An 18306-nucleotide genomic window follows, 5' to 3' on the forward strand; every position below is an offset into this window, starting at 1 on the left:
CTTTATAAATATAAAGCACCTTTAATCTACTTTTGTTTCCCACTCTAGATTTAATCAGTTAATTAATTTTAAAAAAGTAACTGACTAAAATCAACTTACCCAATAATACATTAAATACACCAGTTTGCAAATAATGCAAATATCTAATCAGTCAATCACAAGCCATGTAAATGTGGTCACATGGTGCTGAAGTTCAAAAGGAGCATGAAGCAGAATTGGGAAGAAAGGTGATTTAGGTGATTTGGAACGTGGCATGCTTGCTGATACCAGATGGGCTGGTCTGAGTATTTCAAAAACTGCTGATCTGCTGGGATTTTCTCACACAACCATGTCTGGGGTTACAGAGAGTCTGAAAAAAACCAAGGTATGCAGAAGAGCATCTCTGAAGACACAATACATTGAACTTTGAAGCATAATGGGGCACAGCAGCAGAAGACCCCACTGGGTGCTACTCCTGTCAGCTAAGAACAGGAAATTATCACTAGCTCACCAAAACTGGACAACTGAGATGTTAAAATGTTGCCTGGTCTGATGCATATTGATTTCTGTTTTGGGATTTGGAATATGTAAAAACAGAACATGAGTAAACAACATGAATGCATGGATTCATCCTGCCTTATATCAATGGTTCAGGAGTTGGAGGTGGTGTAATAGTGTGGGGGATGTTTTCTTGTCATACTTTGGGCCCCTTACTGCCAAATGACCATTCTTTAAATGGTTGCTGACCATATCCATCCCTTTATCTTCTGTTGGCTGCTTACAGCAGCATGTCACAAAACTCAGATCATCTCAAACTGGTTCCATAAACGTGACAATGAGTTCACTGTACTCAAGTGACCTCCACAGTCACCAGATTTCAGTCCAATAGAGCACCTATGGGATGTGAAATTTACATCATGGATGTGCAGCCAGCAAATCTGCAGCATCTACATGATACTTGGCAATTCAATTTAATTCAATTCAGTTTTACTTATATAGCACCATCACAACAAACAGTTGCTTCAATATGGGCCAAGTACCTTGCTGAATCTGTGCCAAGAATTAAGGCCATTCTGGAAAAAGGTGGTCCAAGCTGGCACTGGCAAGGCAAAAAGTACATATTGAGTAGAACTACAATATTTTAAAAAATAATATGCTCTTTTTCTTTCATTTTAATTTAAATAAATTTGTGTCAAGCTCCATAGAGAGTCGTGAAGGGAAAAGAAAAATGTAATCAGATCAATATTTGGTGATGTTGTGCACATAAAGGTATGTAGCTAGACCGACTGTTTCCGTTCTTCCTGCTAAGTTAAGCCTAAGGTCTGCTGGCTAAAGCTCACATTTAATTGAGAGATATAAGATTGACATGAAAATTTTCCTCAAGCACTTATAGAATGTAAGAGATTCAGGCCATTGATATTGATTTCACAACAGATAACTTGTAACATACTTGCACTTCATGCTGCACTTCAAAATGCTCCATCTTATCTCTTCTCTAGAGTAGGTATTGCTTCCTGTACCCTTGCATTTCCTTTACCAAATATCTGATGATAGACTGAAACATTATGAGTTAATAAATATTTCCGCATTAAGGGAGTCAATGTGCAGGAGTTGCATTAACCAGTAACTTACTGTAAAAGCTCAGTGTTAATTATCCTCATCTTGATTAACAGATAATATGCTAATGTCATCTAAAATGGTAAAAGCAATATTTCTGCCTCCTCTCTGTGTGTCTTCCTTAGTTCTTATTGCTAATAAGCACAACAGAAGACAGACAAAAGATTCAGTAAGAGACTTAGCCTCAGAGCCAACATGTTCAGATATTTTGTGACTTGGAAACAAAACCTGCTGTGGTATCCTAGTACTAAATTGCTTCCTGTGGTTTCTAATCACTGAAAGTACATATGTTTCACCCATGTGCACAGTAAAGATAAAGTGTCCCTTTTCTGTTAGAGTTCTAAAGTTTATAATCTAAACTATCTGTTGCAAATACCTATTGCAGTTCAACCATCCAACCTTTTTCTTTTCTGGTGTTGTTTCTATGTTCGCAGCTCATCTTACTGAGTCCAAGGTTATCAATACCTATAGGAATGGTGGTGATAACTACAAAAATTGACAAAAAATTAAACACTAGAAAGAGATTGAATAAGTCATCCTGAGCACCATCTGTTTCTTTTCACGTGTTCAGGTTACCGTAGGCAACTATTAATACGTCATCAGCCAACAGTTTCTCTCCATTAGGTCTGGCACAAGCAGTGCCTGAGGCTGTGTTTTTGTAATTGCATTACACATAGACCTGTGGCTGGGATACACAACGTGATGCAATAGATTAGAATCCATTTCAGGTAAACATAAGAGTGGCACGACAAGAAATTATTGAGAAATGCAGTTCCTCTATTTTGTAAAACATGACTGTAGATATTTTTGCCTGCAAAAACACTAAGCCTAATTAAACTTCTTACCTAATGACTGGATATGTTTATTAATGCTGCAAAAATAATATAAATTAACTTACGGTGGCTAGTGTGTACAAATTCCAATAAAGTTGGGATGCTGTGTAAAATGTAAATAAAAATAGCCTGCAATTTTATTCTTAATAGGACATATCAAATGTTTAAACTGAGAAAATGTACCATTTTAAGATTGTATGGTCTTTACCTTACAATATAAAGTACCTTGAGGTGACTGTTCATTGTGATTTGATTTTGCTATTTAAATAAAATGGAATTGAATTAAGAAAATATTAGCTTATTTGAATTTGATGGTAACAACGTGTTTACTCCTATTAACATTTCATGCTGTTGTATTTGATTCAGATTGCAGTGTGTGGTTAAGTATTGGCTTGCTGAAATATGCCAGACCTTCCCTGAAAGATGCAGGGTCCTTGTTTTCAAAAGAAGAAAAAAAATTCAAGTTTGATTTGTTTGACCACAGAACAGTTTTCCACTTTGCCTCAGTCCATTTCTAATAATCTGGTCCAGAGAAGTTAATGGCATTTCTGCATCATGTCCACATATGGCTTCTTCTTTGCAAGATGAACCTTTAACCTGCATTTGTGGATGGAACGGTAACCTGTGTTCACAGAGATTTCTGCATTTCTGATTTATGGAAGTGATTTCCTCCAGTAGGTCCCATGACACAATTATGCCTGTTTTTATTGACGGGCCACCCGAGGGCCTGAAGTTCATGGTTATCCAATACTGATTTTCAACATGTTCCGTTGTGCGCAGAGACTTCTTCAGATTTCCAGAATTTCACAATTTTATGTTGAGGAACATTATTCAGTTTTTTTGCAGATTGGTGAACCTCTGCCCATCTTTAGTTCTGAGAAACTTTGCCTCTCTAAGACGCTCTTCATGTTGCTGATCTGATGCCAGTTGACCAAATTAACTGCAAAATATTTCTTCAGCTTTTTTCTTTTTAGTACCACTCACTTTTTGTTTCCCTTTTCAAACTTTTTTTGAGCCGCATTGCTGACATCAAATATGAGGTATTTGAAATTTATGAGGTTTGCAAATCATTGCATTCTGTTTTTATTTACAGTTTTTTTTTTTTCAGTGTCTCAACTTTCTTGGAATTGGGGTTGTAGAATAATATTGTAGGGAAAGATGTAAATCATTAACATATTTTTGATATGTTGAATGAAGAATAAATTCTTAAATATGCTATTCTTAAGGCAGCACAGTGGTTAGCACTGCTGCCTCATAGATAGAATAACATCTAGAAGTCCTGGGTTTGATTCCACCTTGGCCCATGTAGACACAGGGAGAACATGCAAACCCCACAGAGAGAGAGGTGAAAGGTGGAAAGCCAAGGTGGAATTGAACCCAGGCCTCTCTCTCTGTGGAGTTTGTATGTTCTCCTTGTGTCTGCGTAGGTTTCCTGGGGTTAGGTTAATTGGCTGCTCTAAATTGAATGTGAGTGTGAAAGGTTGTTTGTCTCTCTGTGTTGGCCCTGTGACAGGCTGGTGACCTGTACAGGGTGTACCCTGCCTCTCGCCCTACAGTATGTCAGCTGGGATAGGCTCCAGCCCCCCCGTGACCCTGAACAGGATAAGCAGAAGAGGATGGATGCTGTTCTTAATGTTCCAAAAATATTGGACAGTAAATCATCAGCTTTTGTTCCTGGCTGTGGTCAGCTGTGCTCAAAAGGTGACAATTCAGCTTCTAAATTATCATCATTTTATTGATGGTTTCATGTAGTATTTTATCTTTTAGTTGTTTGATTTTCCTTTCAGGAGAAGAAAACAAAAAAACATAGTTATTTGATATTCAGTTTGAAATGCAAATAAAATTACAATGTAAGATGTGTTTATGGTCAAAAGTCGGTGAGTCTAATAAAAAAAAAAGAAATTTGTATTCTAAATAACTGGGATAATCACTAGAAAGCAGCACTAAAGAAAACAAACAAACAAACAAAAAACCAAAACGGGCAAAACTGTGTGAAAAATAAACAGGGAAAATAAGGTCTGATGTATCATTCACAACACTAAAAGGTCACACAAAACTTTTGTGGAGCTGCTGTTATCTTCGAATAAGATTTGCATTATCTTGTGATATGCTTTATTGTTCTTCTGATTCACATGAAAAGATGCATTAACAAGTTTTTATATAGCAGTTTACTCTATTGGAGCCCTCAAAGCACTCACATTTGTATTCACACACGTTCATACAAGCACTTCTTTCTATCTAACTTTCACACTGCGATGAACACATCGGGAGTAACTTGAGGTTCCATATCTTGCCCGAGGACACTTTTGCATGCAGACTGGAGCAGCCAGGGATCGAACCCGTAGCCTTCTGATTAGTAGATGACCTGCTCTATCTGCTTGGTCCAGGCGTGTTCCACACTGCCAGTTTATGGAAATACTTACTGTAGACACTCCAGAAAGAAGAAATGATGTGACATGTCACATGATGCGTTTAGTGTCCAGCTTCTGGCAGTAAACACAGGTGAAACAGCTCTTCTGTCATGGGTGAAGCTGTAGCTAAATACATGGCTAATATGTGGTGCAAACTACGGTGTTATGGTAATATCCAGTTATTACTATTTTAACCTGCAGTGCTTTGATGACACATTGCAAACACACTACAGTAGTTTAGGAATTTAGTGATACTGATACAACATCCAGCCAGTAAAATGGTCACAGGTCACATATAACGGAATGTGCCAGAGCCATAATCATGACAACCAACCACATCAAGGTAAGGCAAATCCTACGGTGAGGTACACAAAATAGTCTTCCAAAAATTTGAACTGTTAGATTTTGGGGGCTAGACTCTTATCACTTCATTGCAACTATAATTCAAATGTCAGACAGCTTATTTGGAATAAACATTTTTTCCAGATGTATCACATGGTAGCCGCTTTAGGTCAGCTGAGTTTAGGATTTGTCAGTTTATATATTTAAATAACAGGAAAGACCTTGACCTTCTCTTATCATGTGTATTTATGTTCAGAATGGAAGTATTACACACCACCTGCCTACCTTCATATAACAGAAAGAAAAGCAAATACTCATTTTCAGCAGGATTACTGAATTACAGTACAGGTAATTCAAAACTATGCATTTCTCTCACCTCATGCTTTGACTGTAAACAAAAACATACAATTTGCTATATAGTTTTGTACCATTAACATCAAAATATACAGTATCTAACAACCAGAGGAAATAAAGCTGATGTTAATCCTTCTGAGACAATCACTTCTGTCCTGAGTCTGTATGAAGTCTTTGTGTTTAAAGTGAGCTCCTCCTGCATAGTTGTAAGACTCATCACTCGCTTTGACTCTGTGACCACAAGTGTCTTGATGCTCAGGTTGAAAGGTTAAGACAGGTATGTGTATCCCAGGTCAATACTTAGAAAAACAGGAAAATCATCAGTCATTCTATCCTGCAGTCAGTTTGCAAATAAATATTTATTCATGTATTTTTAAGGCTCTATCCAACTGAGACAGATTTACTTATGTTGTGCCTTGCTTTATTTTCCTTATTCTGTTCACCTGTGTTATAAGTGAATCAAACAACATTAATTCTTGTTTTTGGAAATGACATTAAAATTTGCCTCTGCCCATTTTCATTTGCTCTAGCTTTTCAACCTTACAGACAGCACAGGGTACTTGAAATACAGTGTGGGCACTCAGTAAGTGCTCCATGTGCTACCCCATTCCTGAGTTAATTTGTAACTAGCATCAGTGCCCCAGCAAAAAGGAAAATCCAAAAGTTCTGAAATATTGCTGGCAAGTGCTGCCCCATGGAATGGCTTGTAGAGCATATACAGGGCCAGTAGTGTGTGTAGAGCCCAGTGTAATTAAAGGGTGCTATAGTGCTGGCAGTACTGAGGTGAAGTTTGTCCCACTGACTCAAGGGATATTTCAGGAGGTGTGTTTAAGTGACAGCATTCTGAGGAATGTTCCAGCGAGACTCTGAATCTTCCTTATTAGAAGGGACTCTGGGGTTACTGGTTTTCAATTGCAACCCTTGTTTGTGCAGCTACGTGTTTGTTGGTTTATTTATTTTTAATCACTGGGACACCAGGGGGGGAAATCTCTCATATAACCAAGCAAAATCATTCTTTACATTTGCCCCCCCCCCCCCCCCCCCCCCCCCCCCCCCCCCTCCTCTCTTCATTACTTTAAATGTTTAGTTTAAAATAAATAGAAAAGATTCTGGAGTATATCCTCCTGAGAAAAAATCTTTTAATTTAACTTTTTAATGACCACTACAGAGGACAAAAGGTCTAAACCTCTATACTAATGTGGCTTTCTTCAAATTCCCTTTATTATCTTTAAATTCCTGTTATTTTTAAGTAAATGGAGCTGCATTGTATGAATTTTTATTCCTATTCTTATTAATATTATTAATATTGCAATTTCAAAAGTGCCAAATTGTTGTGCATTCCACTGTACTTCAAGGGCACTTGAGAGACTCTTTCCCGACAATGTGGTTCTGTTGGCTCTTATCCCAGCTGCTGTACTGCATGTTGAAGCTGTTGAGATTACAGTCAGTCTTGTCTTGTGCCAAGGGTGGGTAATTAATTTTTCAAAGGGGCCACATGACAGACTGGAACTAGGGTGGAGGGCCATACCAACTTTATACAATGTGCTATCGCTGTTTTGTTTGTAGTTTAATGATTTCACCTGTGGTTTTTCCATTTTCTTTTTCTTGTTCTGTGAGTGGAATCTAGTCTGTTTTGGACTTGAACAAGTGCATTAATGTGTGAGGTAGAAATGAGAAGGAGGGTGGACAGGTGGTTGTCACTGAGAGAGGACCTGTATCTGGATTTGTTAAAATTCATCACTGAGAATGTTTGTTCACATATGAAGGTAGATGCAAACAGATTCAACGTCTTCTGAGCATGTCTCCTTATATGTGGAAAGTTCTCCCCTTTTGAGATAAGAAAAAAATCCAGGAGTCATACTGACTTGAACGGCTCTGCAGGTTGAATCAAAAGTGCAAGAAACTGTGATTCAGTGCTCTTGTCCTGGTGAGGTTAGCTATTTCAGTTAAAACATCAACAACACGGTTCATTTTTAGTATTGACTCACGCAGCATCTCCTGGTGCACAGTACAATACAAAAATACCAATTTCAGTTCAGGGTTAATTTCACTCTCATTATCTTGCATCCGCTTTAGAAGTCTGACATTTTTCCCTATCAGATTTGGACATTGGTTGGAACACCTGCCAATTTGCCATTCCAACCCCAGCCTGTCCAAGCATGCCCTTACTGTTCCTGTGTCAGGGACAACACAGCTCTTGTCCAGGCAGAAAAAGTCTAAATTGTCCACTTTGCTTTTAAACTGAAGTTCTAGATTTTTCCGCGGTGTCTTTGATCAATCTTGTTACAGTTTGCCCGGAGAGAGGCGCATTATCAAATTCTTCTTTTTCCCATCAGGGCATATTAGCACGGCAGACTTCACCTTCACTCTGATAAACTCTGCATCAGAGAACGCCGCACTGTTTTTTGTGATCTTGTGAGAAATCACAAAGCTGGTCTTGACTCCATCCCTGTGTGTGTTAAAGCGTGGCTTAAAAAAAAATAATAATCCTTGTTGCTTTTGCAGCTTTTCTAGCAAATGTTCACATGTCCATTCCTGCTGTCCATCAGTCAAGTTCTTGTATTTCTCTGCGTGTTTAGTCTCATGGTGATTCAAACTGTAATACTCTCAATAAAGTAATGCCATGACTTTACTTCTGATTTTAGTAAATAAATACTTAGAAGACCATCTCTTGTTAAAAACTGCATTCTGCATCAGTCATTCTTTCTTTTTTTCTAATGTACGCTGGCATCTAATTCTATTGTGATCTCCCACAAAACTACAGATAAACAGCAGAACATTCTCTGATGGGTGGCTGAAATGAGACAAACTGCATGAGGAATTCTGATTTCGCAGGCCGGTTAGGGCCAGCCAACGGGCACACATGTGGCCCACATTTACAATAATGGATTACACAGCAGTGGGGAATAGGTTTTATTACAGTAGAAGTCTTTCTAAAAGTGCTGTAACTAAGTTTAAGGATATAATTCCTTCATTATTATGCTCTTCAGTGCCATGTGCCAACACAGTGCAGAGCAGCTACCAGAATTTAGGTAGCTGCTCTGCACTAGTGGCACGTAGCATCTTGGTCTCATCTTGTCTGTAGTTTTATATCCTCACTGCGTACAACTCTGGATACTGTGGCTCCTCTGAAAAAGAAAGCTTCAGATCAGAAGTGCTTGAATGAGCCTCATCCGCACACCCAGTCTTCTTTATTTCCCATAGCTGGGGGTCTGTTCATGGGCATCAGGGCATGTCCACATGCTGGTGGGCCTGGCATGCTGCACATCAGGGGGCAGACCTCACAAACTCAAACACACAGCTTGAAGCAGAAAACCTGTAAGCTGTAGAGGAAGTGGCATTTAACTAATTTAGAAGATCTTCATTTAGCCTGGAAAAAGAGTTTTTGCTATATTTTAAAAAGAGGCCTCCATAAAGCTAGGACATCTTGCTATTCATCACTGATTGAAGAAAATAAGCACAAACCCAGGTTTCTTTTCAGCACTGTAGCCACGCTGACAAAGATCTATGGAGCTGAGTTTTCCTTTAACCTTAACTAGTAATAACTTCAAGAATTTCTTTATAAATAATTTTTTAACCATTAGAGAAACAATATTAATAACCATCTTACAGATGTATCTTTGTGTACAGCTACTTTCAATACTGCTAATATCTATTTTGACTTTTTCTCTCCAATTGATCTTTCTGAGTAAACTTCAGTAGTTACTTCCTCCAAGCATAATTACTTAGCTAATAATAGGCCAATCTCCAACCTTCCTTTTCATCTCAAAAAATATTGAAAGAGTAGTTGAAAAACAGCTAACTGATCATCTGCAGAGGAACAGTTTATTTGAAGAGTTTGTCAGGTTTCAGAATTCATCACAGTACAGAAACAGCATTAGTGAAGGTTACAAATGATCTTCTTACAGCCTCTGACAGTGGACTCATCTCTGTCCATCTCTCTATTAAAGGTACTGACTGCACTGCAGTGGTTTGAATCATTTCATCTAATTGATTCCAATTTGTTAATGTAAATGGGGAGTCTTTTTCACACACTATGGTTAATTGTGGAGCTCCACAGGGTTCTGTGCTAGGACCAATTCTTTTTTTTTTTTAGGCTATCATGTCTGGCAGATCTTGCAAACAGAACTGTGATCTGAATGCGTTGTTGTACCAAACATATTTTCTATTTCAATGTGAGCTCTATAGGTTCTCTATAGGCTTCTCTTGTTAGTGTGTGACCCTTTATTTTATTTGAGTTATTTTTAGCATACTGTGTGACAAATTTTGCCAGAGCTGACAGGCAAAAGAAAAGAAGAAAAGAAAAAGGGAGAGAGAAAGAGAGAGGGGAAAAAAGAGAATAGAGAGGAAAAAAAATAGGAAAGAGCACAAGTAAATAAACCAAATAATTAGTCACTTGTTAAACATAAAAGATACTGACAATACTTGCAAAATTAAAACTTGTGTGGGGAAAACAAGAATTGCTTGGTTACACAAACCAACCATTTTGTATTATGATTACGTGAGTGTTTGTGTCTGTGTCATGAAATGTACTTACCAATGAGGGCAGAACGCTGCAGCTCTGCCCATCAGAAGCTAGAGGCAGGCAAAGAGAGCCCCAGGAAGCCCAGGCCACCAGCAGCCCACCAAGACCTACGAAGACCCGCGGCCACTCATTCCAAAGACAACCGTACACCCACCCCAGCAGACGGGGGAGGGAGGTCTCAGACGGAGTCCCCCCAGTCAAGGAGCAAGGGCACCAGAGAATCCGAGGCAACGAGAAGCCAGCCCCCCCCAGTGGCCAGCTCCCTGTACGGGCCGGCAGCAGGGCCCCAGGGCCCCGGCACTTGAGAATCACCCTAGCCTCCACAGAGCCCCCCCCCCCCCCCACGCCAAAGAAGCCAATGCAGCCCCGCACCGCAACCCCCAGGGGAGCAGGTCACCACCCACGTCAGAACATCCAGCCCCACCCAGGAACCCGGAGGTACCCACACCCCAGGGGGGCAGGGGGGAGGAGGCAACCAGCAAGGAGTGGCCAGGAGGCAAGGCACAGGCCCAGACCCAGGTCCAAGCATACAACCACACGCACACCCGCAAGCACACCCATGTACACATTTATGCACAAATACACATACATGCACATACACACTCACCCACACACATATAAACATAGATATACCATACGTACACATCCACTCACCCACCCATACTCCCGAAGACTGTGACAAATACAAAGACACACATTCATTCATAGCTACCCACCCTCTGAAGATGGGGCGAGTGGAAACCACCCCAGGGCCAACAGTGACCCCAAGACACTGCCAGCCCGGTCCCCAAGGAACCACCGGACCCCCACCCTGGGCGAGGTGTAAGAAATCGGGGTGTGAGTGGACCCCCCCCCCCCCGCCCAACTTGTAAATGTATGTGTTTATGTTTGTGAATGAATGAGGTGTATAGGGTGCAGTTAAAATTGAGGGGGCAGCTGTGCCACAAGCACCAACTGCTGGTGTCAGTGCTCGCCCACACTGCCCCCCCCAAAACCCTCCATGTCTAAAGTGCAAATAAAATTTGGGGACAGACAGTAATGAGGATCTGAGTGGGGCCACCTCAGCGGCCCCATCTCATCAACCTCTGGGTAACATGTCTGCCCCAAAGGTCCTATGTGTATCGAGTAGTATGTGTGTATGTGTTGTGAATTATAATGACTATAGTGCAATTAAAAAGGAGAGTCAAGTGGGGGGGGGGGGGGGGGGGGGGGGGGGGGGGGGGATATGACCAGGAAGGAAAAAAAAAACAACCTGGAAGAAGAGAGCCAGCTGTCCACTGGCTCAATAGGCACCCCGACCTCCCACACCCCAGCACAGGGCAGGGGGGGTGAGCCCGGAGCCGTGGTGACAGCATCCCGGAGCACTGCAGCACCTGAGACTGGCGCCACCGCCCCCATCGCAGAGGGTAGCCCGCTAACACCAGATGCCCATTCACTCGACAATAGACACAAACAAGCGACAGGACATACTGGCCTGAGTTGGAAATACGGTGCCCTGTCCCCACGACAAGAAAGGGACCTCTGGCTCCTTCAGCCTACATGTTGAAGTATCGGCAAGCTTCTGAGCCCTGAGTTGCTCCCAATGATTTTTTTTTTTTTCCCCCACTAGGGAAAAAAAAAAACATATCTGAATGTGTGTGTGATTGAGTGAATGAGACTTAGAGAAAAAGCACTTTGAGTACTCAGCCAGATTAGAAAAGTCTGATTGTATTAAAGTGCACTACTCCATGCTTGATTTTTACAGTATATGTCTCATTTGCCATTTTTATGTCTGTTTAAACAAAAATAATGTTTTATTTAGAGTAAAAAAAATAATAAAAAGCAGGGTTTCCTTAAGGGTGTGACCATCCCTTGCCTGATTATTTGCTATAATATTGTGTAAATAATGTCCTGACATTCTTGTACAGAGCCAATAATTATTTGCCATGTCTGATTTTCAACAATTTGCATTTTTTCCAGTCAGAACTTGAAGCAACAAAATAGTAGTGGCACTATGGATGGTGGGTACACCATGGGGTTGCTGCTCAGGATTTAGAACAGGTCACCTACGAATCAGAAGGTTGGTGGTTCGGTCCCTGGGTGCTCCAGTCTGCATACTGAACCCTAAGTTGCTCTCTGATGCTTTCATTGGGATGTGAATGTTAAATAGAAGCACTTCAGTGTAGGGAAAAAAAGTGCTTGTGTGAATGGGTAAATGAGGCATGTTGTATAAAGTGCTTTGAGCTTTATCCATTTACTCTATCTGTTATAAACAGTCAGTGGAAGTAAGATGCTTCCCTAAGTGAAGGACAATTGGAATCTTGTTCCAGAGAATGAAACAATGTACTGAACCCTTAATTGCTCCCAATGCATCCAGAATTGAGTGTTTTTTGATAGGTAAAAAGCATTTAAAGGTTTTGTGGCTTTGAGTGCTCAGTAAGAGTTTAAAATCACCATAAAAATAATTGTTAATTCACCAGTAAATGTAAACATGAAATTGATGTGTTGGGTGATTTCCTGGTTGTTCTACAGTACAACCCCTTGTACATGAGCTTGAGGTAGGTAGGAAGGTAGGTAGGTAGGTAGCCAAAGAATTAGATTAGGGGCCAAAATAAGTTTCCTCCATATTGTGGCTTAGCTCTACCGTAGAGACAGGAGCTTGGACATCTAGAGAGAACTTGAAGTTCTGGTCCTTTGAGTTGAAGTGAGTCTGCTGAGTGGTTCAGTATCTGATCAAAACACCTCCTGGGCTGCCTACTCTGTAGCATGTTCAGCTTGTCGGAAATTAGGTAGGAGACCATCAGCTACAGACCTGGTCCAGGTGCCGATGCGTACCCTTGTCCACAATCACATCTACATATGAACGTCAGATACTGGACCACTGAGGAAAGAAGCTGCCCTGCTGTAATGAATCACACTTTCTTTTACGGTGCATTGGTATGTAACTACATGCTGAGTCAGTTGTGTAGAGAAAGCAAGCAGCTCAGCAGGATCAGCAAGTTCTTTATCATAAAGGTAGAATCAGGTTTTGAAATGAAATATAAGATATGAAACAGCTTGTGCAGATGGCTTGATTAAGTTAAAAGCTTATCTTCTCCATCAGATATGAGGGAGGTGTTTGACTAAAATGACTTATGAAACTGAAAATTTAAAGTTTAAGTAATAGAACTGATCATGCCAATGAGACTGGGTAACTCTAATTCTTGAAAACATGCTATTCTGAAAAGCAGCATGCTGTATGGAGCCCATCAGCTGATTAGCTTTCCCCAGCCAGCTGAAGGCAGCTGGTTCAGTATCTGTTCCATCTGCAGGCTCTAATCAGAGTGACGTTCAACCAGGATTAGACACTACACATCCACTGGTTACATTTTGTGCAGCCAGCACCAGACTATTGCTAATAGTCCACAGAATGCTCCATGCGTACGTGCACATCAGACTTGTTGCTTATAATTAATAATTATCAACAGCTGTGTTGGAGATAGTTTAAAGACACTCTTGTGATATATTCTTACATGATAATGTCTTCACGTTGATGATTGCTTTTATCATGAGACACATAACAAAAATAACATCTAAGTAAATCAACAAATAGAATTGTAAAAATTGTAAAATCTAAAACCAAACTGGAAAATGGTGTGGTAAGCTTCATTCGAATTTAATTAACATTATATGGCGAGCAAACTATTATCTGTAGTGGGATAGGATTAGAGTTGGTAACATACCTCCAGATGGCATTTTATTTATTAACCATGTGAAGTTACAGGATGTGATTTGTCCTAACAGGAGAAAGTCAGTCATATGAAGTGAATTTTTTTTACATTTTCTCCACATTAATTGAGTGATGGTTGGATCATTTGTTGCTAAACTTCAAAAGAAAGATAATTTCCAACTTATGGATGTTTGAAGCAGACCCTTTAATGTTGCAAGGCAGTAGACTGCGTACCCCTTTAAGTGTAATTTTTTTTTTTCATCATCTCTCTTGCATGCTGAAAATATGATATGATTTCACTGTCGTGGTTCTCTTTACCAAAGTAAATGTTGCTGAACCGAAATTAGCAGCAAATGTGAGCAAAACTTTAAAACAAAAAAAAAAACAAACCAGTGTCTAAAAAAAAACCAGTTCTACACAGGACACGTGCTGTTCTGGAACACTACCCTGGTTGTAAGTGGGTGCTCAATTAAATGTGATAAAAAGTCTTGACCAAGCATCAAGATTTGATGCGATAGGAATGAAACTCTGTTAGGAACTGGGAATATCTGATGCAACAATATAGACAAGTGTGGCAAAAGTACAGCTATAATTGTTCCAGGGTGGTACATACTTTGTGTCTGAAGTGGGGATGAAGTTAAAGTCACCCCCACTTCCTTACACTAAGAATCCATCCATCCATTCATCCATCCATCCATCCATCCATCCATCCATCCATCTTCTAAACCAGTTGTCCAAATAAGTATCCCAGAGGGGCTGGAGCCTACCCCAGCTGTCATATAGGGCAAAACCCAGGGTATACCCTAGACAGTTCATCAGTCTGCTGCAGGGCTAAGGTGTACTAATTTCCAAAAGTATCCTAAACAATTTTTTTTATTCTTCTGTAAAAGCTGCAAGCCCTCTGCCAGAATGTGACTGAAGAGTGGGTCATTAGCTTCTTATTTGAAAATGCTTGGCTTATCTTCTGATGAAAATTACACAAATTTTAACCTGAATTTATTTTGTCTTTACAAAGATTCATAGTTTATTGCGTTTATCCAAAGTGATGAGCTTAGGTAATGACTATTTGTCTCTACCCGATTTCCCTGCAGTGGTGATCATGTGCATGGGAGGAGACAAAATAAGAGAGATCATGCTGGCTGCACACAAACGACAGATGACAAGCGGCAAATACATATTCTTTAATATTGAACTCTTCAATGCCTCTTCTTATGGTAAGTTAACAAACCATTTACCTTTTAAATGTGTGTAAATAATTGTTTTAAGGTCTCTTATAGTGGGCAGCAGTGTGCATGATAAAGCGCGTGCTGATTAAGTATAAAGTTCATCTCTATGGCTTTAAAGGAAGTGTACAAATTTATACAGAATCTAGAGGTAAAGTTGCACATTGCACTTTCCCTTTCCAAGCGTGCACAAACGTTTTGCCAGTAAAAAGGCAATATGCCCTCTTTTCAGCATTTCTTCAGTAAAAAGGTGATGGGCGCTCTCCTCAGCTCTTGATAAATTACATTAACTCATCAGACATGTTGTTTTTAAAGCTTTGGGAGGTCAGTAAGACTGGATAAGCACTATATAAATGCTAGTCCATTTCAACAACATAATGATATAGTTATTTTCAAGACTTTGTCATCTTTTGAGATGGCTTGGCTGCAAACTGTTTCATAATAAAAGCAATATTAAGACATGTGTTTCTGACCCATTAAATGCTGGAGGGCTTTTAATTTGAATTTATTCAAGTGAAACACAGCATTTCATGCTGGCTGCTTACAGATTACCAGCAGCAGTTATATTTTCTTTAATGCTGAACTCTTCCAAGCCTGTTCCTATGTTGAGCTTAACTGCAAACCTATAGAAATAAAAGCGAGACCTTGCATAGCATTGTTTTCAAGATAAAACATCACAGGCAGCGTTCTCTTTGTTATAACTGTAAAGATTTAAATTGTAAAAACAAGAAAAGAAAAAAATGAAACAACCATATCCCATTTGTTAATTTGTGAAATTACCCCTTTAAATTCATCAAATAAGAATAATTTCCAATTACATCATTTCACTTTAATTCACTTTATATATCACATGTTCAAAACAACAATCAAGATACTTAATAGTGCTCGGACAGCAACAAACAGTTTTGCTCTCTTTTCTGTGGAGCATCAGTAGATATACTCTTAGTAATTAGTTCTGCCTTTCAGGTTTAATTTGATAGGGTTTATATGTAAAAACTTGTCTAACATGCTCTATGTATCACCCAAAAGTGTCATATTTGTAAATTCGGAAATGTACCTTGTTTGTCCCTTGTAAATTACATTCTAGGCAATGGCTCATGGAAGAGAGGTGATGAATACGACAATGATGCGAGGCAAGCCTATGCTGCGCTTAACACTGTGACTCTCCTGAGAACAGTCAAGCCTGAGTTTGAGAACTTCTCTACAGAAATGAAAATGTCCTTTGAAAAGGCAGGGCTTGATGACTGCAAAGACTGTGAAGAAGTAAGTATGTCTATCAATATCAGATTTTCAAGCTTTATAAAACTGACTGCTTGTTGAATTGAAGATATTAATGTGTCCAGTAATACTTGCCTGATAGCTGGTGGTTTAATGTAGTAATTATTTAGGGGTGAGTGAACAGAAATATAAAAAAATGATACTACATATATGACAGTTGGAACTGTACAGGACTTTTCCAGAATTGGAATATGATATTTGTATACATCTTTAGTAGGGCACTAGTGTTCGATAGCAATTTAGTAAATTAGCTCACTAAATCTGGTACCATTTGCTTGCCTATCAAATCTTTAATAAATAACTCTACATTATTCCAATGTTATCATAGTCATTTTGTACTCATATAATACTAGAATCTCATTCAGCACACCTAAAATGCCTTGGACTGTATGTACCTAGCAGCAACTCCAAAAGGTCTAACAGCAGGCAACAAATGGCTCTGTTGATGAACCTGCCAGTTAGAGCAGGCACATTCCTATACCTGAATATATTACGGTTAGGGTGAGATCAAAATCCTTTTTTGTACCAGGCTATAAACATGTTTTTTACTTCTGTTTATTTTGGGCATGCGAGTCTAACATGGGAGTCTGTGTGGATTGAGTCACTTTTCGAGCCAACCAGACTGCTGGCTTACTTGTGGTTCCTAGAATACTTAAGAGTAGAATGGGAGGCAGAGCCTTCAACTTTCAGGCCCCTCTTCTGTGGAACCAGCTCCCAGTTTGGACTCTGAAGACAGACACCCTTTCTATTTTTAAGATCAGGCTTAAAACTTTCCTTTTTAATAAAGCTTATAGTTAGGCTGGATCAGATAACAGGAAGAAACCTCTGGTAGAACCAGGCTCAGGGACAAGACATGCTGTGGAAGAGAGACAGAGATTAATAATAACTAATGATTAAATGCAGAGTGAAGTAAAAACAGAGTAGAAAGAGGTGAATGAAAAGAAACAGTGCATTATGGGAACCCCCCAGCAGCCTAGGCCTATAGCAGCATAACTAAAGGGTGGTTCAGGGTCACCTGATCCAGCCCTAACTATAAGCTAGATCATAAATAAAGTTTTAAGCCTAATCTTAAAAATAGAGAGGGTGTCTGTCTCACAAGCTGGAAGCTGGTTCCACAGAAGAGGGGTCTGAAAGCTGAAGGCTCTGCCTCCCATTCTACTCTTAAGTATCCTAGGAATCACAAGTAAGCCAGCAGTCTGAGAGCGAAGTGCTCTATTGGGGTGATATGGGACTATAAGGTCTTTGAGATAAGATGGGGCCTGATTATTCAAGACCTTGTATGTGAGGAGAAGGATTTCAAATTCTATTCTGTATTTAACAGGGAGCCAATGTGGAAGAAATCTGCTCTCTCTTTCTAGTCCCTGTCAGTACTCTAGCTGCAGCATTTTGAATCAGCTGAAGACTTTTCAGGGAACTTTTAGGACAGCCTGATAATAATGAATTACAATAGTCCAGCCTAGAAGTAATAAATGCATGAATTAGCTTTTCAGCATCACTCTGAGAATGTGGCAATTGCAACACAGTCACTTCCTCTTTATAAATTTGTTTCATGTCAGGTCAACATGTTTGTTGAGGGATTTCATGATGCCATGGTACTGTATGCCATCGCCTTGCATGAAGCCATGAAAAATGGGTACAGCAAGAAGAACGGAACAGAGATCACATCACGGATGTGGAATAGAACATTTGAAGGTAAAATCTACTCATCACAATAGATGATCAATTTAATCTGATGTTATTCCAGATGGGCAGCACAGTGGTGTGGTGGTTAGTACTACTCCCTCACAGCTAGAATGACATGTAGAGTAGTGTAGTGTATAAATTGCCCAAAGGTATGAATGTCTGTCTCTCTGTGTTGGCCCTGCGACAGGCTGGCGACCTGTACAGGGTGTACCCTGCCTCTCGCCCTGTGTCAGCTGGGATAGGCTCCAGCCCCCCTGTGACCCCCAACAGGATAAGCTGAAGAGAATGTATGGATGGTTATTTCAGATATGATAAATAATATAAACCTATAGACCTCAAAATCTGCAGGTATACAAAACACAAGCATAATGAA

General features: G+C 39.9%; 1 protein-coding gene across 1 annotated transcript in view; it reads left to right on the forward strand.

Annotated features, from left to right (window-relative positions):
• Window positions 1-18306, forward strand: part of npr3 (natriuretic peptide receptor 3) — a 37235-nt gene that overhangs the window by 8525 nt on the left and 10404 nt on the right. Inside the window, exons 2-4 of the mRNA XM_030723469.1 lie at window positions 14841-14963; window positions 16060-16235; window positions 17807-17942. Of these exons, the coding sequence (XP_030579329.1) occupies window positions 14841-14963; window positions 16060-16235; window positions 17807-17942 (435 nt within the window). The remainder of the gene's footprint in view (window positions 1-14840; window positions 14964-16059; window positions 16236-17806; window positions 17943-18306) is intronic.

The sequence above is a fragment of the Archocentrus centrarchus genome, unplaced genomic scaffold (genome assembly GCF_007364275.1).
Source record: "Archocentrus centrarchus isolate MPI-CPG fArcCen1 unplaced genomic scaffold, fArcCen1 scaffold_26_ctg1, whole genome shotgun sequence".
NCBI lineage: Eukaryota > Metazoa > Chordata > Actinopteri > Cichliformes > Cichlidae > Archocentrus > Archocentrus centrarchus.